General features: G+C 53.3%; 1 protein-coding gene across 6 annotated transcripts in view; it reads right to left on the reverse strand.

Moving 5' to 3' along the window:
• Positions 1–22757, reverse strand: part of ARHGAP26 (Rho GTPase activating protein 26) — a 103028-nt gene that overhangs the window by 54011 nt on the left and 26260 nt on the right. For all 6 annotated transcript variants that reach the window (XR_005952128.1, XM_041397608.1, XM_041397606.1 and 3 more), the window contains exons 10-11: positions 20627–20721; positions 13778–13856 (exon numbers count right to left, since the gene is read on the reverse strand). Coding sequence is in view for 5 of the 6 variants with exons in the window: in XM_041397608.1 (XP_041253542.1) it covers positions 13778–13856; positions 20627–20721 (174 nt within the window). In the remaining variant the exon portion in view is untranslated. The remainder of the gene's footprint in view (positions 1–13777; positions 13857–20626; positions 20722–22757) is intronic.

The following is a 22757-nucleotide window of genomic DNA, read 5'->3' on the forward strand; positions in this document are numbered from 1 at the left end:
CAAGTGAGTTTTCCTCTAGGAACAATGTTTATATCAAGAAAATTAAATAAGTAGAAAGAGGGAAGGAAAACACCCGCAGGCTCCCCTGACAGCAGTGCCCCACCACAGTCAGCCTTCCCTAAGGAAGTTCCCCTCCAAATTCAGTGCCTCTGTTGAGGGCTCACTGCAGGGACTGGGGGCTCAGCTGTTACTTGAGAGACACACAGCCCTTTCTTGGGATCACACACAGATTTCGTGCCCTGGCTCACCCCCATGCACAGGTAACACTAAACACAGCACAGGATCAGGCTTGGAGCACCCTGGGATAGTGGGAGGTGTCCCTGCCCATGGCAGGGGTGGAATAGGATGAGTTTTAAGGTCTTTCCAACCTAAACCATTCCAACTCCTAGCACAGCAGCTCCAGAGACATCCTCTGCCTGCACATTTGCTCTTCCAGTCTGGATCCATGAAACAACAGAGCTTGTTATCACCAGAGACTGCTCTTAAAACAAGGGAAAAGGGCAGACAAGGAAACACAATATGCCTTTGCCATTAATTGCAAAGTGTGCACACAGCAAGAGGGAAGTTTCACAAAAAGGTCAACAGCAACCATAAAACACAGAGACACTGCCACCCTACACCCATGTCATCAAGGACAAACCTTTTATCCATTGTCTCTGTTAATCCACTAACACAACTCCACACCAGCAGGGTTTCAGCCAAGCCCCAAGTCTGCAATATCCCTTCCTTTTCCAAGAAACACTTCTCCTGTTCTGCCTCAATTCTTTTAGAGGGAGATTTCTCTGGGTAAGAGAAGGTTTCCAAGTTTGAGGAAAGGGCTGCTGTGTAAGAGGTCCAGGAGTGAGGCTCCTGCAGTGGCCCAAGGGTCACCCCTGCTCTGCTGGCAACCCCTTGGGCTCGTGCCTTGGCAAAGGCTGCTCCTGCCCAGCCTGGCCCCAGGGATGATATATTGATGTTCCATCCTTCCAGAACAGCTCTGGTAACAGGCAGGGCTTAAAGCAGAAGATGCATTTGAAGATTAAGCCTCGTACACATGAGTCAGTCCATGGACCAACCTCCCCCTGGGAAAGGGGGCAGAATTTTACAGAGGTTCTTGCTATTCCCCACACCACACACATGGCACCGAGCCCAGGGCTGTCCCAGGAGAGATGGGCTGGGAGCACCTTGGAAAAGCTCTTCTGAACCCTCTTCCACACAACTGCCAAGTGCTGGATTTCATTTCCCCCATCCTCACCCTCTCTCTCAGCTGTATTTGCACCACTGCCATGCCCAGGCTGGCTGGGGCTGCCTCACAGCACAGCCCTGGGCCAGGGGACACCAAGGGACAGCACAGTGCCACCTCCCAGGGTGACAGCAGCCAGCACACAGCCCGTGGGAGCTGTGCCCAGGACAGGGCAGGCAGGAGCTCTGCAGACACACACATCCCCCAGACAATAAAACACCATTAAATGAGGGTATTTTGATGCCCACACGCTGTTTTTCCTGTTGTTAACACGCTCTGGAGAAAACAGCCCTAAACCCTGAGAGCTTCTCGTGAAATAAAAAAGCTTCTTTCACTTTCCAGTATTAGTCACTGACAAAGGGTGGGAAATCAGAGGGAAGAAACGTTGCTGGAGGTGAAGGGCCTGTGGCCCATGGACACGTGTGGGAACAGGCTGGGTTATAAAACTCCCAAAATTGGGATAGTGACTAACGTGGAGACAAATCCCTGCCCTGCAGCACTGCCATGCTTTTACATCTCGCTCTCACTAATTATTCCCATTTGATTGTATTTCCAGAGCCAAAATATCCTCCCAGGCAGTTTCAGAAGTGATGTGTATAGAAAAAATATACACTGAGACAGTACAAAACTTACAGACCTTGATGTCTTGTATTTAGTTTTCTAAACTCCTACTGTAGATGGTAAAATATCTTGAACAAAACCAGATTGTATAATTTTTTTTAGCAGAAGCTACTGCTGCTTCATTCCTGCAGGATAATTGCTGCCTGGAAGCTTAAAGAAGGCCTTTACAAGCTATTATTGAAAAATTCCAAGATGCATCTGTAAGTAATCCAGAAAGATAAATTTTATGAGAGCAGTTACAACTCATGACTACTTTGACACTTGCACTATGCTCAATTATGAACTTGATATTTAAGATAATTCATCAAAGAACCAGTTATTTCCTTTGCTGAGACATTTCACCAAATACATGCTTTGTTTTGCAGAGGAAATGGTTTTATAGGGATGATTAAGAGCTCTGAGATGTTCGAGGGTGTGGTGGAGGAGCACACAGCCCAGGAGGCAGCTCCCTGCTCCCCTGGAGCCCAGGGATGAGCTGGGGGTCACTCACCCACACCCAGGGTTGTGATCCAGGAGTGTTGGCTCCTGGATCCACGTCCCCAGCTGCTCATGGACCAAAGCCTGGGCAGAAGCAGCAATGCAGCTGCTGCACCTGCTCCTGCCCCCTCTAAATTCAGTCCTGCCACTGCCACGCACCCCACACTGGAGCTGTGGACCGTGCAAACGTCAGCTATGGATTTTCCTCATCAGAAATCCTTTGAAAGACACCATCTGGAGCCTCAAATACTCCTACAGCCACTGACAGCCACCATCTGGAGCCTAAACCACCTCCACAAGCACTGATGGCCATCGCTGAGAGCCTAAAATACTCCTACAGCCACCAAGAGCCACCATGCAGAGCCTGAAACACCCCTCAGACACCATCCAGAGTCTTAAACACCCTTCAGACACCATCCAGAGCCTGAAACACCTCTACAGCCACCAAGAGCCACCATCCAGAGCCTAAAACATCCCTCAGACACCATCCAGAGCCTGAAACATCCCTCAAACACCATCCAGAGCCTTAAACATCCCTCAAACACCATTCAGAGCCTGAAACACCCCTCAGACACCATGCAGAGCCTGAAACACCCTTCAGACACCATCCAGAGCCTGAAACACCCCTCAGACACCATCCAGAGCCTGAAACATCCTTCAGACACCATCCAGAGCCTGAAACACCTCTACAGCCACCAAGAGCCACCATCCAGAGCCTAAAACATCCCTCAGACACCATCCAGAGCCTGAAACATCCCTCAAACACCATCCAGAGCCTTAAACATCCCTCAAACACCATTCAGAGCCTGAAACACCCTTCAGACACCACCAAGAGCCTAAAATAGTCCTACAGCCACTCTTCACCATCTGATGCCCTTTCTGCTTGTGCACAGATAAATCAGGAAGAGTTTAACCCGTCAGTTTTCCAACCTGACCCTAAACAAACTGCACACGTGATGTGCAGAGAGCAAACACCCGTGAGTGGTTTGGGATGACACTGGGCTGTGGGAAAAGAAAAGGAAGTAGCTGGGGGTTGGAAGGGGAACTCCAAAAAGATGATGTTGAGTAATTTTATTTTTATTTCCTCATTTCAGGGGTCAGGCTGTTGCCCATGGTGCTCATTAACCTCAGAAGACATGGGCTATGATTTCCTCTAGCACTTGCTTCATTTTAAGTTTCATTCACTTTCCTTTAAAGTTTAAAATCCAAAATGACCCAACCTAAGCTGCATCCCTTGGAGGCTGCACAGTGATCAGCACAGTTCCCAAAATCCCACAAATTCCAACACTGGCGTGAAATTCTGCCCAATGGCTAAAATCCAGAGGAAAGGATTGCCCAGCTGCTCAGAGGGAAGAGGGATTTAAGGAAAGCACTGGAGACCAGGAGCCAGCAGCCCTGGTTTGCAGAGAGGGGGATCTCCATCGAAGGAGGATTTCAACTCCATGCCCTGGCGTGGAAGATTCCACCTCACACTCCCTTCACTGGTGCTGGGACCTTCCCTCCAAGCCAGATTTTCCATTTGGACTCTCAGAATGGGCCAGTCCTGCCAGAGTTCCCTGGTCTCCCTGGGGGAGCGGGGTGTTTGCAAGGTCCAGAGCAATGGGAGGAAATGCTGCAGTGTTATGCAATTTCCTTGTGATTCATATTCAGAAATCCTCAAAACAGCCAGGAATGAGTCTTTCAACTTTCAGCTCAAGAGATGCACAAGCCCAAGGGGTATAAATAGATATGACATTCCCTCAGAACTGGTAGCCCAAGTGGCTTCCCAGCCACGCTGGGACAGTCTGGGGAGCCATGGGCAGGAGGAGCACAGACATTCCACACGGGTGTTTTGCAACCCTTTTATAAGGGCAAATGGGCTGAAGAGCAGTGCTCCAGCTGGAGTCCAGCCACCCTGACTGACTCAGCTGCTGCTGGGTGGCTGCAGCACCCCGAGCACCCCAGAGCTCACAGAGAGCCCTGCCCAAGCAGGGAAAGCTGGGGATCCCACACACCCCTCTCCCCACCTCAACTGGCCTGCAACAGAAGGAACAAGCCTTTTCTCCTGATGCCTTCCTCACCAGGACAGCAGGGATGTGCCTGGTTGTGTCCCCACAGTCCCCAGCCTGTCCTGCAGGGCCCTCCACGGGCACAGGGATGGCCAGAGAGGGGCTGGAGCTCTGGCACCCCGAGATCCCCCAGAGCTGGCACAGGCCTGGGGCAGGGAAGGCACCCTGTACCCCGCCCCTGCAACAGAAGGGAAGGGGTCAGAGCAAGAATGGAGAGAAGGAAGAAGAGAAGAGGGAGGTGGACCCTCCAGACCTGCCCCTGAGCTCGGCACTGCGGAGCTGCTTCACTGGGACACAGCCCTGGAGCAGCATCCCAGCAAAGCTCATGTACAAAAAGCCTATTTCCTTGTTAAAAGCAGGACACCTGGCAACCTTGATGAAATCAGCCCTTGTTTCTGGCTCTGCCTTATCAACCCTGTTCTATTTCTGTCTGAGAGCCAGGTTTTTGTACTACAAGCAGGATTTTCAGAGCTAGACTACACTGTGTTGTGGTTAGAAATAACCTTCCCTGCTCTGAGAGCCAGAAGGATATAGATAGGAGTATGATCTCTCCCAGCCCACATCCCTGCAAACCTCTCTGCAGCAGGAGGGGAGGGAAAATTATGCCTTACTTCCCCAAGTGGAGAACTTGGCAGGGCAGCAGAAACCCACTGTGAAATGCTGGTTTATGTCATGCAGACGAAGCTGTTCATTTGGAAGAGGGTGGCCAGGGACCCTGGCAGCTCCTTCCTTCCTTCCTTTCCTCCCAACCTACTGTTCATCACAGTCGGAGTCATCTCCCACCTCGTGTCCCCCTTTCTCTCTCCTGCTCCTTCCTTCCAACATAAATTTCAGCTTCAAACTTATACCCTGATCAGAAGACAGAAAAGTATATCAAATATGAAGCACCTGGGGGACTTGAATCCCCTAGATGGGTCTTGCTCTTCTGTCTCTCTCCTGTAGCCGAGCTAAAGGATGGTTGTAATTAAAAACAAGCCCACATTTTATTACAAGTGCAGGCATTCCCAAGGGCCTCCAGAGCCGAGGCCAGCCGGGCTCCCCGCCAGCCAGCTGGGCTGCTTAGCTCAGCGCAGTTATATAACTGTGTTTGTCACCCAAGGAAACAATCACCTGGGTCAGAACTGGGGAAAAAATTACCTGGCTCAAACTGTCAGCTTCCCATGGCTCACCCAGAGCAGGGAGTGCAGCAGCAGCCACTCTGGGGGCTGTGTGGGAGCGAGGGGAGCAGTGCGTGTCAGATGCGCAGCCTCGGAATAACACAGCTAAAGGTCAACTGCTCCAACAAAATGCATTTCTGGAATAACTAAAGCGCCTAAAGTTTCCCAGAGCAGCATTTTTATGCGGGTCCGGCGAAGCAGACATGTTGGGATCACTCAAATAACTGATTAAAAGTGAAAACTTCTACCGCTCTAAGCTTCCCCCAAGTTTTCTAGGATGCTTGAGCAACAACTTGCACATCCTCCTCCAGCAGCTCTGCCTGGAGCCCGGCCAGCCCCAGCCAGCACACACGCCCTTCCTCCTCCCAACGTCTGCTGACGAACACGGGCTCTCAACACATCAAAACCAGCCTAATTTTAAATGACAGTGTCATCTTTATTTTTAAAATAACTGTAACACAGCCGTGCCTGGCGCTCCTCCTCTGTGAAAGAGGTTTGACACTGCCTGGGTGCTCCGAACAAGGGTGGTGGCTTTGTGCCAGGACTGGCTCAATCACCACTCCCTGGAGCTTTAAGGACTGGGATATCCCTGAGGTGAGACCCCTTTCAATCCCCCTTTTGCACCTGGGGACACCTGTGGGACAGCACAGACCCTGAGGCTCTGGGGCAAGCAGCACAAAGGGGACACAGTCCCACCCCTCCTCTCCCAGAGAGACTTCTCTAAGCCCAGGGTGGCTGCAGAGGTTTCTTGGACCAATCCTGGGATGTGGCACAAGGCTCTTTCCTGGACCTGGGAGCCAGCCCAATGGGGCTTTAAAGGCTCCTGGTGTCCCTCTCCAAAAGTGCAGCAGCACAGCACATTTATCCCTCTCCAGACAGGACCTGAAATTCCACAACACTCATAACCTCCCTGGGAAACCCTCAGCCCTGCCTGCACCCACCCCAGGGGCTGCCAGCACTCCCCACCACCATTTCCACCATCCAACAAACACTGGTTGAGAGACAGCATGGGACACATCCACCCTGCCATGGCCTGAGCCTGCAGCCTGCCTGCTCCTGATCCAGCTCTGCTTCTGATCCCAGTCCTGCTCCTCATCCAGTCCTGCTTCTGATCCCAGTCCTGCTCCTCATCCAGTCCTGCTCCTCATCCCAGTCCTGCTCCTGACCTGTCTTGTTCCTGATCCAGTCCTGCTCCTGACCCCAGTCCTGCTCCTGATACAATCCTGCTCCTGGTCCAATCCTGCTCCTGATCCTGCAGAGCCCAGGTCCATACACAGATCTGCCAGGAATGACAAACCAAGGGAGAACTCAGAAATAAAATTATCAAAACTACAGAGTCCAAAGACCTTCTTCTGGGGCTGCAGCTGGGAGAAGAAAAACCCCTGGGTGAGGGAAGGTAGTGGGTCTGCAGCAGGACAGTGAATCACTGCTTAAAACCAAATGTAAGACCCAATAAAGGAGGAAATAATGGAAGAGGCTGGCTTTGCGAGCCATTGAAGCATGAACCATTTACTTTAATTTTTAATTTAAAGTAGGAAACAATACTCTAATAGTCTATTTAAATTGGCAGGGAAATTTGTCCTCCCAACATGGAGCTATTCCCTGAATTTCTACATGTTTGTTGAATTGCCTGATCAAATAACTCAAAGCAGAGGTGATAAAGAGAGGAAAGGAAAGTGAGTATGCTCTCTTTGCTCTGTCACTCCAGCTGAGGCTCTGTGCCTCCCTGCTGAGGCTGCCAGCACGGCTGAAGGGTGGACAGCAAGTTCCCACCAAACCACGACACGAAATCACTGGATGCAAGCACCTGCTCCCTGCTCCCTGCCCTGGGGCTGGTTCACCTCTCTGGGCCCAGGCTCACAAACAAGTTGCTGCAAGCAGCTGCTCCATCCTGTTCCACATCTGTGCTGCAATCCAGGTTCGATTATCCCCATTGCCCAGGCACCCCACAGACCCAAGGCAGCCCTCAGCACCACGCTCACCCCCAGCCTGAACCCAAAACCCAAGAACACACCTGCAGCAGAGCTGGTGGCTGTCCCACGCAGGAGACGTGTGTTGTGGACCAGGTGGGGATGTGTGTTGTGGCCCTGTGGACCAGGACCCACACTCACATCCCCAGCCCTGACCCCTGTGAGCTCCTCTCGGGGTTATCAGCAGTGACAGGAGATAAGTGGCTGTCACTGGGTCCCCACCAGAGGCAACGTCTCCCAAAAGGAGAGCAAAACCCATCTGATGTCCTGGGACCAGCCAGCCCAGCGTCCAGGCAAAGCCAAACTTCCACAGCCAATTTCTGCAGCACAGGCCCCAAGGAAGAGGCAGGAATGCATTACAGACACAGTGAGGTATTCACACCAGAGACAGGAGCACTGCTCTGCTCCTGGACACCCCGACAGCACAGCTGGAACAAGAGGTCACTGACTTGCCAGAACTGGGTGGGACAGCACTTTTAGGTGTGTAAAAGCAATCCAGAGGGCTCTTTCCTCTTTTAAAAATTATCTATAATGCTTCTCTAAGTATTTTTCTCTGAAACAACTTCTTAAGTAGAGGACAAACCCCGCCAGCTGGGAGAGCCGTCAGCCACTGAAGCAGCAGTTGCTGGAACCAGGAATAAAAGCCTGAAGTCAAGGCTTAAGACCTCACTGGCTTAAGTGCTTTAGAAGCAAAATAAAAGCTTACAAACTCCATGTAAAGTTACTGCTATTACAGGCTTAAAGGGTTACCAAACAGGAGAGGGAGAAGGAGGGAGCAGCAGCAAGAGCACGTGATCCAAGAACTAACATGGAACATGGCATGGACCGTGCTTCTCTGAGGATCCTCTGCTACTACCTTTTCCCCAAAAAGGACAAAGTATTTTTTGGGGCAATAATCTTGAGCTGTGGGCTGCAAAAAAATCCAAGCAGGGGCTCCCCTGGGCCAGTCTGGGTGCCAGTGGGACTCACCATCACCACGGCTCCCTGCACCGAGGGGTGGCACTAACGCCCCCAGAGCATGGAGAGACTGAGCTCCAGTTCAGGGAAAGTTCACTGGGTTGTCTGGGCTGGGGAACAGAGCAGAGGCAAATAGAAGCAGTAAACAATAGAAACTTAGACATTAGGAGTGGGTAGAGTGGGGAAAAAATGTTCTGTTCACTAAAGAGAGAGACAGGGAGATGGAGACGCAGCAACAGGAATGACTCAGGTCATAGAAAACAACAAAAGAAATCTCCTATAAGCAAACAAACCCAGGCAGGATGAAGGCCATGAAAACCTGCAAGACAGAGCACATAAAAAAACATATTTTCCAGAAAGCTGACAGAAACATGTCTGGGGGATTGAGAACATAATCAAAGCTCAGCACGAAAAAGGCTGTGAGGAAAGACACAGAGGAGGCAGGCAGGGAGCAGACCCTGGGGAGAGCAGAGCAGAGAACACGGCGATCGCTCCGGCACTCGCCCACGGGCTCCCCGTGCAGAGAGCTCAGGCCACAGACACCGTCTGTGCTCAAAGATGCTCTGGGTGAGGCTTTTTCTACCATCTCTGATAACTGAGATGGAATGAATTCACAAGACAAAGCAGATCTGCAGCTCCACTGAGTCCCAGCACAAGGGGTTGGGAAGGCGAGCAGTGGGTGCCTATCCATCCTCCTGCAGCCACACTGGGACTGAAGTCCTTCAAGGGAATTTATTTTTTGAATGAGCCAAAATGACAAAAATGCCGAGGTTGAAAGCACTGGAGTGAGTTCACAAGACAGCGTTTCCACTGGGAAATAAATCTCTCACCATTTTGTATAATTAGACAAGGAAAATGAAAAGCAATTTCAGAAAGAATTCCCAGAAGCAATATCCAAGGAGGAGGTGAGAGGTGCACTGGGCAAGAATGCGGGGCTGGGCTCTGCTGTCACTGCCACACCAACACGGGTGGCATCTCCAGCAGCAGGGCTGGAGCAGCTCCAGGACCAGTGACAGGTGTGCCACCAGGAGCACTGGGACAGGAGCAGGGCACGGGGAGCTCCAGAGGCACATCCAGAGCGGCCGTGGCACCCAGCACATGTGGAGGAGCCAGCAGACCCTGAGGGGACACGCCGCAGGAGGGGGAGGCAGAGAAACAGAGGAGAAACAGGGGAGAAACAGAGGAGAAACGGGAAAAACAGAGGAGAAACGGGGGAGAAACAGGGGAGGAACAGAGGAGGAACAGGGGAGAAACAGGGGAGAAACAGAGGAGAAACAGACGAGAAACAGACGAGAAACAGACGAGAAACAGACGAGAAACAGGGGAGAAACAGAGGAGGAACAGAGGAGGAACAGAGGAGAAACAGACAAGAAACAGACGAGAAACAGACGAGAAACAGACGAGAAACAGACGAGAAACAGACGAGAATAGGGGAGAAACAGACGAGAAACAGACGAGAAACAGTGGAGAAACAGAGGAGAAACAGACAAGAAACAGACGAGAAACAGGAGGAACAGAGGAGAAATAGAGGAGAAATAGAATAGAGCAGGAAGAGAGCAGGAACAGAGCAGGAACACAGGAGGTTTGGGGCTGTGAGTTTGGGGACACAGCCGGGAGGGCGAGCGCTGTCCCCAGCCCGAGCAGCCCCACAGGCCGGGGGCCCGGGCCGGGTCACATCGCTGCCCGGGCACGGAGGGGGCCTGGGCCGGGTCACACCGCCGCCCGGGCACGGAGGGGACCCGGGGGCCCGGGCCGGGTCACATCGCTGCCCGGCACGGAGGGGGCCCGGGTGTGCGGGGCGCGGTGCCACCCCGGGCACAGGTGCCGTGAGGGGCCGGTCTCAGCCGCCATCTAGTGGGGAGCGGCCACGGCTCCGGGCTGGCCCCGGCTCCGGCACCGCTGGGGAAAAGCTCTCCAAGGCCACCGGCTTCCAGCTGTGCCTGATCCCCACCTTGTCCCCAGCCCAGAGCTCTGAGTGCCACGGCCAGGAATTCCTTGGGCGTCTCCAGGGATGGGCACTCCAAAGCTCCCTGGGCAGTTCCAGTGCCTGAGCACCCTTTCCATGGGGAAATTCCTGCTGGTGCCCACCCTGTCCACCCCTAGCCCAGCTTCAGGCGGTTCCCTCTCCTCCTGTCCCTGCTCCCTGGAGCACAGCCCGACCCCACAGCTGTCCTCTCCTGGCAGGGCACTGTGCAGAGCCACAAGGTCCCCCTGAGCCTCCTCCTCCTCCTCCACACTCATTCACCACAACCTCACCTAAATGCTTACCTTGCTCTTTGCCACAAGACACAGCCTAATTTGTGCCTCTCCTAAACCCTCAGCCCAGCACAGCCACCATCAGCCAACACAGTTTTTATTCCTGACTCAGGTTCCAAGGAAGTTTCAGAATCGCTCTGGCCTCCACCACATACATTTGCAAACTGCATCAGCACAGGAGAAAATCCATAAGAAACTGATCCTGAGTATCTTAACAAAACCAAACACCACTGCTCCGTCATGGAGTTAGCAGTTTCTCCTGTTTCCAGCCTCTGCAACATGGAAGAAAACCCAAAGTCAACACGGGGGCTTTATCCAAATGAATAACAAGTGGTAAGAGTTAACGGCGTGATGAGGGCTGTCTGGAGGCTGCTGACTGTGAGACACAGCGTAAATCTTCTCAAGTTGTGACAAATGTCTTGGCTAATGCAGCCACATTCTATGCTTAAATCTCACTAAGATGTAATTTGACATTTGGGTTTACTTTTTTCATTATAATTAAGAAACAAACTCCAGTCCGCGCTAATCTCTCCACAGCCTGAATTTGCTCATGGAATTACCATCCCCACCGTGCCAATCCTTCCCCACACTCTACAGTCAAATCAAAGGAAAACCAGACATTCTTTCCAGTAGGGTTCTTTGGTTACAGAAATACAGTCAAAGCATAGAATGGATATTTCTATGAGTCCAAAGGTTAAATCCTCATCTCTTGCTCAAGGAAATCCCTCTGGAATAGGTAACATGAAGATAACATGCTGCACCCTGGTGTTGTAAGATAAGAACCCAAACAGAACAGCCCACAGCTGCATTTTTGATGGATGGAGGAGGATAGCTGAGGACAAGCAGCTGCCTCATGTGTCAACACCCTCCACCTTCAGCAGCAAAGTGTCTCTTGGATCCCTTTCCATGCAGGCGGCATTCCCATCGCTCCCACTCCACACCTGGAAGGGCAGTGTAAGCCATTAGCAATTAAGTGCCACAAGGTATGGCATTAATGCACAGCCACAGCCCCTGACGTGCTGGATGAGCCAGCTGCCCTCACCTCAGCTGATGGGCATGATAGGGGAGAACAGCAGCACGCAGGCACCACCACCTGTGTGGTTTGGAAGGAGTTCTCGTGACCAGATTCTGGAACAGGATAATCCAGGCAGTCCTGTCCTGGTTGCTCCACAGAACCTTTGGCATGCACAGCTCTTTGCAAGCACCCAAGACCTGTGTGTGCACCTCTGCAGACTGGCTGTGCTCCTGTGCTGCACCCTGGTACCATCAGCAGCTCACACACAGCTGGGTGACTGCTTTCCTGCAGCTCCCATGGCAGCTGACTGGCTTTGCCATCCCTGCCACAGCAGCTCCCAGCAGAGGTGGGCAGTGGGAGGCAGGTGAGCAGGTTGGAGGAGCACAAGACTCCATTCAGATTAGGAGCAACAGTGCCTATTTTGTTTCTGAAGAAATGGTGCCACCAGAATCAAGGCAGGGTTTTCTTTAGGAGGGATCAAGACAGATGGCACCTGGAGCTGGAGAGGGTTGTGCCACTATAGCTGCCCCAGGGGTCAAGAGCCAAGGGTGGAGGAGCAGGCTGGTTCTCCCAGACAAGGGCCCCTTTCCAACAGGTGACAGAAGAAGGGAGCAGAGGCTGTCACAGAACCAGAGAATCATGGAATGGTTTAAATTGGAAAGGCCCTTAAATCTCATCCAGTCCTACCCACTGCCCTGTCCAGCGTGGACCTGGATCAGGGATGGGGCAACCACAGCTTCTCTGTGTGGGTGTAAATTGAAACAAGAGAGGTTCAGACTTGGGGTCAGGAGGCCAGGGAAGCAGCTGGGCTGGAGCCCAGGCAGGCTGTGCCCTCTCCTCCCTCGGATGATCTCAGCTCCCGACCAGTAACGCCCCGAGCAACCTGCTCTGAGCAGGAGGCTGGACCAGAAACCTCCTGAGCTCCCGTCCTACCTGAATTACCTGATGGATCTACGACTCCAGGCTGGGACCTGGCTGCAATCCACCACGCAATCCTTTCCCTGAAATGCAGGGCAGCACCTCCCACACGCAGCCTCCCGATCTCCCAACTGCTGCACGTTCCAAAAGCAAGCGCTTGACCAACTCCAGCACTCACAGAACAGCCTCGTGTGTCCATGCCTCACCTGAATGCTCCAATGAACATTTCTCCTGACAAACAAGAACCTTTCCATGGATCTGGGGGGGTCTGTGGGAGCAGGCTGTGCTGGGTGGGACACCCTGCTCCCTGCATGGGCTCTGCTCTGACTGCCAGAGCCTGGCTCGAGCCCAGAGTGCAGACACCCACTCCAAAGCCACAAGGGCTGTCACAGCCCAGGCTGCTCTGGCTCTCCACACAGCTTCTTTTCATATCCCAAAATGCTGTTGGCCATGAGCAGGCACAGAGGCCACAGACTGTCTTGGCTGCTCAGCAGTGCCCTAAATGCCACAGGAGAGTCACCACACAGAGTCACCAAGCCGTGACCCCAGCACCCCCTGAGGGACCCGCTCACAACCAGCCAACGCTCTTCAAGCTGGCAGTGAGGTTTGCAAATGCATTCCAAAATAAAAATGAACAACAATGAGTTTTCTGCAAACCTCCAGAATCCCTTCCAGAGGTGAGGAAGCCTTTGGCACAGCAGGAGCAAACACGGAGAAGAGGGGCCACACTCCTCCGCTCACACGAAACCTACAATCCTCTACCAGACCCAGAAACGGCTGCCAAGGAGCCGCAGGACTCCAAAAGCCCTGGAAATCTACAACGTCTTTTCTTCCACTGCTCTTTTTGCCATGTTTTCCTTTCAGCACGGCAGAGCAGCATGTTTGTGCTGGCCAAGCCTACCCTCCTCCTCTCCACCGCACCTCCAAGCAATCCAAGCACGGGAGATACAGTATTACCTCAAATATTTAACCAAGGGATTAAAGGATTCTCTTGGCAGGAGGCAGAAGCTGCCCCACGGATAATACAGCTCCCTCGAGGGCTGGCAGGCGCTGCGTGGCAGCGGCTCCGCAGCGAGCCCGGGCTCCCGAGAGCTCGCCTGGATTTCCTCTGCCTTCTGCCCAAAACTCCTGCTCACCGGCTCCCGGCCGTCCATGGCCTCCATCCACAGCCGCCGGTCCTCCTCCGAGAGCGCCTGCATGGTGATGACGCCGGGCCTGCCGGGAGAAAGGGAATGCTGTCAATGAACTGCGGGACGGGAAGCAAAGGTGGCAAAGATGAATTTTTCATGAGGGGAAGAGGCAAGGAGGACAAGCTCCTTCCCAGGCAAGCTCCAGCACAAGGAGGACAAAAGCCATGGACATCCCTGCAGGTCCTGACCAGGATCAGCAAGGAGCAGAGGACATCTCCAACAATCAACACACCTTGGCAGTGATTTTGTGCAAGAGCTGGGTGCCAAATTCCTCCTCTGGCCCCTGGCCAGCCAGCTCACCTGCACTGGGTAAAGCACGTCCATGCAACGGCAGGAGAAGGCAAGGAAGGCAAGCAAGGAAGGTAACCAAGCAAGCAGGAGCCCCACACATCCCAGCCCCCCGTGTCTCACCAGCACCCCAAGCACCAGGCTCATGGAGGAGACCTTCTGCTGTGCAAAGCATTTCATCCCAAAGATGTCTGTGCCCTCATGGCTGTGCCAGTCCCCTGGCCCTGTCCATACCCTGCTGTAAGACACGGCAGCGGCAGTGGCACAATGCTGGTCCTTGTCCCCGTCCAGCAGCCTCACAGGGGGAGCAATGCAGGAGTCCCAAGGTGCCCAGGGTGCCGCTCCTGCCCCCAGCACTGTCACACACACTACACCAGAGCTGCCCTGTCAACCTCCAACAAACAGCTCTGGGACTGCTCATTTACTGTAATGAGAAGGGGAAAGGACAGGCCTGCGTGCTGCACACACAGCACAGGAGCAGGGGACAGCAGTGGCACTGCCCTTGCCTGAAGGCCAACGCCACCTCCACGCTCCTCAGTGGAGCTGCGTCCACTCCTGGACCACCCTTTCCATGCAAGGAGTCAAACCTCCTTTACCTGCTCTGGTACGCGTGACCAGCAGGCTGAGGATGGATTTGACATGACAGAGTGCTTGCACAGCCTCAGGTGGGGGGTGTGGGGACACGGAGGGTGGGAGCTGTGATCCCCCACCAGGGGCTGCCATCTCACTGCGCCGTGCGTGGCTGTGAGCTCCCAGGATTTCCACCTCCACATCCCAGCCCATCCTGCAGCCTGGACCCCGACACACACAGCTGGCTAAGCCTTCTCAGCCTTGTGCCTTTGGGCTGGCTCTGCAGCTCCAGAGGGTGGCCACATCCCCCCCAGCGCTCAGGCAGACAGACAGTGAGACCTGTCCGTGTGTCTGCTCTGGCGCTGCCGCTCCCTCCCCGGCTGTTCCCAGACACAGCAGCCGAGCATCCCCGCCGGAGCACGGCGAGCAGATTCCCTGGCAACGGGGACACGCAGGGCGGCTGCCGAGCTCTCTGCCCGTGGGGTTTCAAACACTGAGCTGTGACAGCACACAGCCTCTGATGCTGCTCTTCCCAGCCCAGCAGAGCAGGGGCTCTGGAAGGGCACAGGAGCCAGGAACTGCTCCGAGCGCTGCGGGGCACGGGGAGGGAGGGAAGGGAAGGGAAAGGGGGATTAAACCTCGGGAACTGCCAGCCACCTGCAGAGTGTTCCACTGAGCACGTAGGCTCTGCTCGGTACTCAACCCCCAAAACCTGATAAAGCCTGGGGAGAGGGGTGATTTCTAACTTGAACTTCCCAAGGGTGATTCAGCCGGAAAACGTGAGCTGCACCAACACTCTGCAGATGCCCTTTGGTCCTTGATAAGAGCCTGTAAGAAAATTAAACTTTAACAGGGGCTCTCAAGAGGTGGGCTTGGCCCCTCTGCTGCTGCTCTGTGGCATGCACCGGCCAGGAACTGAGCATTAACCCTTCTCCCTAACTCCACTACCATCCAACCAGCCCAGCTTTCAGCAGGCACACGGCAGCTCAGCACTGTCCCACCAGTGGAAGCTGTGCCCAGGTCCAAAAACCAGACATAATGTGCTTGATCTCTGCTAATCCCATTGGTGAGTCAGTCAATACTCACCAGCTTAGTGGTTTGGAAGTTTACTCACTTCGGAGGGAAGAGGAAACCACTTAACCATCACCCCATCTGAGAGGGAAAATGCTCCACATCCAACAGCAAATATGTTCAAAACACTGCACAAAGCTCCTTGTTGTGCAGGTACAAAGTGACCCAAGAGCAGTCCCTGGTACCTGGGGAGCTGCAGTGGCCACTTTAGCCAGGGCTTAGGTCTGACTTTAAGCCAAGCTGCTGCTGAAGGCACAGACACCTCAGGCAGAAAGCCCTGGAGGGGCTCTAGCTCAGCAAGAGACACACAGGAAAGGAAATTCTGGGATTTCTGTCTCTTTAGCCAAAGAAATAGAGCAGAGAAATTTAAACCCTCCATTCATGGTATGTTGGGCACTGGACTCTGGGTCCCAGAATGGCAGTGCTGGTATCTGGAGTGCCAGCTTCCCTCAGCACAGGGCAAAGAGGTGATAGCAGCAAAATGTTTGTTCTGCCTCTGAGCAGATAACAACTCCTGGGGCTTCACTTCAAAGTCAAACTTCTTTAACAGCATGAGGGGAGGGGCTGTGAAACTGAATCAAACCCAATTTCCATTGCAAATAGCCCTGCATTTCCTCCCCCAGTGTTTATTTGCCAGGACACCCATTGCATCACTTTCCTGAGCAGAACCATCTTCCTGGCTGTGATAAATTTAAAATGCACCCACACATTATACCTCATTCATTATGGATGTGGCCGATGCCCACGGGGCTCCATGTGCTCACAGCCAGGTCGGGTGGCTGGCACAGGATCAGCCTCCTGCCAGCACCAGCCCTGCTGGAAACACTGCCTGCACACAGCTCCATCCTCAGCCAGCCTCCTCAGGAGCAGCCCCTCCCACAGCCATGGCAAAACCCTGCTCGGATGTCCCTTCCCAAAAGGGACCTGTCCTTGTCCCCTCACCTGACAAATTACCCAAATACTGGGGGGTCACTTATGCAGATAATTATTTATAAAGAGAACATGCAGTAAATACAGATTCTGCTGTGGGGCAGCTCCCACCTCCTCCCAGCACAGCGTGTACCTGTACCCACGTGGAGCCAGCCCACCCCAGCCAGCCCCAGCCGTGTCACAGACAGCAGGACACCCTCCTGGAACCTGAGCTGTTGTGGCAAACGAGATCAAGGACCTGCTCATTCACTCCTAGGTGCTGCATCCCACATTTCCACCTGCACTCCACATTTTCCACCAAACCCCTCTGCCTTTTTCTGGGACACAAGGAGCGGAAGGGACATTTTGGGATCAGAAGAAATCCATTTCTAAATGGAGTAAGTGTAGGAGGGTGAGACCAGAGCAGAACATGGCAAACACTTAATAAGAAAGAATATTTTCAATATGCTACAATCTAAAAATGGAAGATTTTTTCCATACGAGACCACACAGGAAATTTGAATTTTCTCAATATCTCAGCTTTTGTGACAAATGGCCTGGCCTCAAGGAGCTGTGACTAAGCACACTGAGAAAATGAGAAACTGCAATAGCTTTTCCTTCTTCCAGGAAAACAAACAAATAAGGAAAGCAATAGAAACAGATAAGAACTTCCAACTGCTGTAGCAGCTTATCACAGCGAGACAATCTAAACTGCTGATGAAAACACACAAGAGTGCATTAATAACAGGGGCTGAGCTGGGCTGAGTGCACAGAGATGTTCCCAGTCCTGAGCAGAGCAGTGCAGCCCTCACAGGACCCCACAGCCATGGGCCAGGCACCAGCAGCCAGATGCGGCCCCAAAAAGCTGGTGAGCAAAGATGGAATTAAGGGGGAGACTGACTCTGAGCTCACAAGGTCTGGGCACCCACGGGGATCTCGGAGCACCAGCAGAACAGCCACCGGCACCTTCCGCAGGGCTCGGGGCCACCGTGGCCACCAGGGGAAGGAGCCTCATCCCTCACTGTGACAACCCATCCCTCGCCCCCTGAGACAACCCCCAGGCTTTGTTTTAAAGGTCGCTGGAAAGGTGACACCGGCAGAGAACGGGGACAGGCTGCACTGCACTGAGGCGCTGCGGGCGCGGGGACAGCAGGGCTGGGGTCACCTGGCACAGCAAGCAGGGGACAGGTCCTGCCACTGTCACAGCCCTGCATCTTCAAGTGCACTCCCAGAGCAAGGCCAACAGCCCTCCTGGGGAAAACCATCTGCTCAGGGCAGCAGTGGCAGGTGCCTGGCAGCCCTCCCAGCCCCACGCCAAGCACCCAGCCCCTGCGCCAGTTGTTTCAGGAAGAATTCCTGCCTGGGAAGGGTGGTTGGGCATTGCAGGGGCTGCCCAGGGAGGTCTGGAGTGCCCATCCCTGGAGGTGTCCAGGGAAGGGCTGGAGGTGGCACTCGGTGCTCTGGGCTGGGGACAAGGTGGGGATCAGGCACAGCGGGGACTGGATGGTGTTGGGGGTATTTTCCCACCTCAGTGGCTCTGGGATTTTGGCTCTAGGGTTCCACTGTGTCCAGGTGTGGTGCCAGTCACCCTGGGCACACCCAGGCAGAGTCTAGGGCAATGGTGGTACCTGCAGAGTTCACTGCTCTCCTGACACACCAAACCCTGCATTTGAAAAGCTCCTGCTCCCCTAAAAGCCAGCTGGCACTTAGAAGCAGTTTGCTTCTGGCCCAGAGCAATGACCTACATCATCCTAAATGACAAAGCCTTTGTCATCAGTCAAATGAGATACTCCTCCTCCCCAGGCTCATTTTGTAAGACACTGGCTGACATCCCTGTTCACCTTGTTTACAAACCTGACTTAATGTGCAGAGACTACAAAGGAGTTTAGTTAATGAAAAAAGAGCATTAGCAGGAAAACACAGTATCCATCACGCTGGGGATGTATTTCAGCCAGACCCTAGAACACCATTCTGGGGTTAATTTTGCTGTAACAACACAGTACAATACTTCTAACTTGCTACATTGAACATGAGAGCTATTTGTAAATGCCAAGGCCAGGCTGGATGGGGGCTGGAGCAACCTGGTCTAGTGGAAGGTGTCCCTGCCCATGGCAGGGGGTGGAATGAGATGGGTTTTAAGGTCCAACAGAAACTATTCTGGGATTCTGAGACAAGGAAGCAATGCTGTAATAACAGATCAGGCTCCAGATTTTCAGCTTGGTTGTGCTGAATCATCTTTACAGGAGAAAAACGCACTTTTTTTTTCGCACCTAGGAAGGAACAGCTCTTGGCTGGTGCTATTTAGGGTGTTACTGCTGAGCTCCCAAAATGCAAGGCTGACAAAAGCCCTGTTTGTGTGCAGTGTCTGAAGCACGGCCGAGGCTGCCACCTCCAGGCTGTCTGAGAGCTGTAGGACAGCCCAAGCCCCGGAGCTGGCAAGGTGGAGGTGATCTCCAGCTACAGTGGGACCTACCCCAGGAACAGGGAGACAGGCTGGGCACACCACAGCCTCCTTCAGCCGTGGCAAAACTTGTTGCTTCCTCTTCCTCTTAAGTTTATCCAATATTTTAGACATCTAATGACAAATTCTGATACCAAGAGAATGCAGAGCTGCCTGTATATTGGGAAAAAACAGCCTTTTCCTTCAGGTGTCCTGCTCTCCTGCTCTCTCAGGCAAATCCCTGCAGCAGAAATGTGTACATGAAAGGAGAAATTCCTCAGGTTTCCCCTTCCTGTGCTACTCCACTACCATTAATTACATGGAGCACGCAGATTTCTGGAGCAGCTCCTGATCCCATGCCTGGCAGGCTCCAAACATCAAGAGAAGCTTCAGCTGCCTCTGAACACGCTGAACAAAAATTATTGTAGCTCCATTCTCCCTCTCCCACTTTTTAGTTTGATTTTCACATTAAAAAGAAATATCCCCAGGGCACAGCAAAAAAAAAAAAATTCCTGTGTCAGCAGAAATATTGCAACTTTCTGGAGAAAAGCACAGCTCCAGAGAGTGGGAGGCAGCCCCAGGTTATCTCCTCCCTCAGCCAACACAGGCAGAGCCTCCATCACCCCAACCCCTCCCTGCCACGGGCTGGCACCAAAATGCTGTCCCAAGCACAGGCTGGACAGGGAGAGGCACCAGGGTTATTCCAGCATTATTCAGCACCCACATTTTAATGAACTCGGGTTTTTCTGAGACCTCCAGGGAATTCCTGCAGATGGGAGGACAGGCACACAACTGGGAGAACACACTGAGTGCCTTTGGAGCAGGCTTCTGTGAACCATGTGAACTTCTGCAGCGAGGGAGACCCAAGCAGTGACTAATTCCTCTTGGAATAGCAACACCAGCCTGGCTTTCCTGTTTATATGTGTAAGCCATGCATGATGCTAGCTGATAGGGTAACAGCTCTCACTTCTGGGCGCCAGAGATTGAATCCACACATACCTCTGCTCCAGCTGCTGGGCGATAAGTCAGCAGAAGGGTTTTCCTTCTTCAGGAAAAAGGAGTGAAAGTGCCTGGAGGCACGAGCCAGAGTCCATTATCACCCATCCATGATGAACCAGCAACAGCCAGTCCAGCAGCAAAGCTGACACTATTCCAGCACATACCCAGTGCTGGGAAGAGGCAGCACATCCCTGCCAGAACAGCCACAGAGCACCTTTTGCAGGCTGGCAACTGCTCACCTTCTGTGGCCAGAGGCTGCAGAAGTGCCAAAACACCCTTAAAGTCAGAGAGACCTGAGTCACAGAGACTTGTAAACCAAAGCACTGACTCAATACACGGAGAGCACCTGCCTGGAAAAGGTGTGATTCCATGGACTAATGCTTTCCACTCACAGAGGGTGTGACTGATGGAGAGAAACACGGGAACTGCACAGGAACTGTCCCACAGCCAAGAGCAGGAGCACAGCCCTTCCCTCCACACAGCCAGCACAGCCCCAGGAGCTTCCTGGCAGCACTCACCGATCCACAGCCTCCACATCAAAGCAGAACCTCTTCTCAATGGTGTCTGTTTTCCGCCGTGTACAGGATTTCAGGGTGACAGCTTCATCCTCGCCCTGAGAAGAGACAAAATCACAGCTGAGGCTGAGAACAACCAACAGCCACAGGCCTGTCCCCAGCACGCATGGCTGTCAATGAGCAGGTTCAAACCTGGGGGAATCTGGCAACATCACCTGCTAAAAGCATCTGGTTTTATCCCTAACAGGAGGAATTGTCTTTTTTACCCTTATTTAGTCCAAAACTTTTCATGAGGAGCCTTCCCTTCAGGATGCCCACAATTCAATCTGTGCATAAAGCACCACACAACCCATTCTTCATCTGGGCAGGTACTGCTGGACCACAGCTTTTGGGCAAAATCAGCTTTATTTTCCATTGCTGAACAGCACTCCCTAGACCTGCTGGCAGTTTGCACTCCACGCTGCATTTTTGGCAGCACTGTGCACACGAGGACTCCTAACAGGAGCAAACACGTCTTAAAATGTTTATTATATAACAAAGCAATGACAAAACCATTCTCCCACCCAGAGAATGCCTCTCTGCATCCAAGCTGTACTGGATTTCCAGAGGGCTGAGCAGCGATCCAGCAGGATCTGTGAGCACTGCTGTCCTCTGCTGGAGGGAATCCTGCCTCAGCCCCTGCCAGCACAGACACCTCTGCAACTGTGAAATTCCACTGATGACTTAAGAGAAAATGAATTCTGAAGGAGTTCCTGGAGACAGACACTTTTCTGGGCTCTCTGTGCTCTTCCTGATGACACCTTGGCTGACCACCCTGTTCCCTGACATCACCATTTTTCCAGGAAACATATTTAGAATCACTTAGATTGGAAAAGACCTCAAAGATCACAGAGTCTGAAAGTTGCCCAGAACAGCCAAGCCCACCACTGATCCATGTCCTCACGAGCCACAACTACACGTCCATTAAAACCCCCCAGGGAGGGTGACTCCCTGGTTCTTACCCATAAACTCCTCCCCACTGCCAGCACCATTCAGCTCCTGGCAGCCAGAACACTCCCTGACACTCAGTCCTCCCCATCCCACCGTGCCCCCACGATGGCAGCAGTTTTTCCTGCTGCACGGTGCCTCCCAGCCCCTCCTGCTGGTTGCCCATGTTGCAGGCACTGCTGTAGATGCTCTTCTGCTGGGACTCTGAACCTGCCCCAAAACCAGCCCTAACCTGGCTGTTCTCTGTGCTTCCATGGTTTCTAACCCACCAAGAACTCTCCAGTCCCAGACAAAGGGACTCAGCACGGACCAGGAAGACAGAAGAGCTCCTGCAGGGCTTCTCCCCAGGTCTGGCAGTGCCCCTGGTGCCCCCCAGCCTGGCAGACAAGGCTGCTCCCCCTGTCTCCCCAGACAAGGCTGCTCCCACTCTGCCCAGCTCCCTGTCCAGAATTCAGGGAATGCCCCTGCTCCAAACCCACCAACACCCAGCTCTGGCCACAGCCCAAGGTCACGAGGGGCTGGCACCCCCTGTGACCCAGGAGTGATGGGTCTCCTCATGCAGCACCTCAGCACCTGCTCCAGGCAGACCCCAGAATTCCCAGCAGTGCAGCCCCAAGGCCCTGGGCTGCTCCATGCCCAGATGTCCATGGTGGTCACCACTGACAGACCCTGGAGCCAGAGCTGCCCCAGCACAGGAAGCATTTCTTGCCAGGGTGGTGCAAGCCACAAGTGCCAGCACAGCCCTGGAGAGGGGCTCCAGCCTGGCCCTGGAGAGGGGCTCCAGCCTGGCCCTGGAGAGGGGCTCAGGCTGCTGCCAGCAGCTCCCACAGCCCAGGGTGCTGGGAGAGCCCTGAAATGGGAAGGGACCAGACAAAACACAGTACAGCCACTGATGATTACAGGGCTGGGATATGTTAATGCTGAGCCATAATGAAGATGCTCCAAGGCAAGAGGAAATTAATTTTAGAAGCTTCCCTGCCCACAGCTGGCTCCTCATGCCAGCAGGAAGCAGTGTGGGAGCCTGTCCAGCTGCCCCAGGCACTCCCCAGCAAGGGGATTGTGTTTGCAAACTGTCCCAGCTGGGAACGCTGTGGATGGGTCTATTGTTCCTGCTGTACAGAGCAGCAAAGCCAGCCCTGGATACAGC

This window comes from Onychostruthus taczanowskii, unplaced genomic scaffold (assembly GCF_017590055.1).
Source record: "Onychostruthus taczanowskii isolate IOZ18803 unplaced genomic scaffold, ASM1759005v1 scaffold14, whole genome shotgun sequence".
NCBI classification, from domain to species: Eukaryota; Metazoa; Chordata; class Aves; order Passeriformes; family Passeridae; genus Onychostruthus; species Onychostruthus taczanowskii.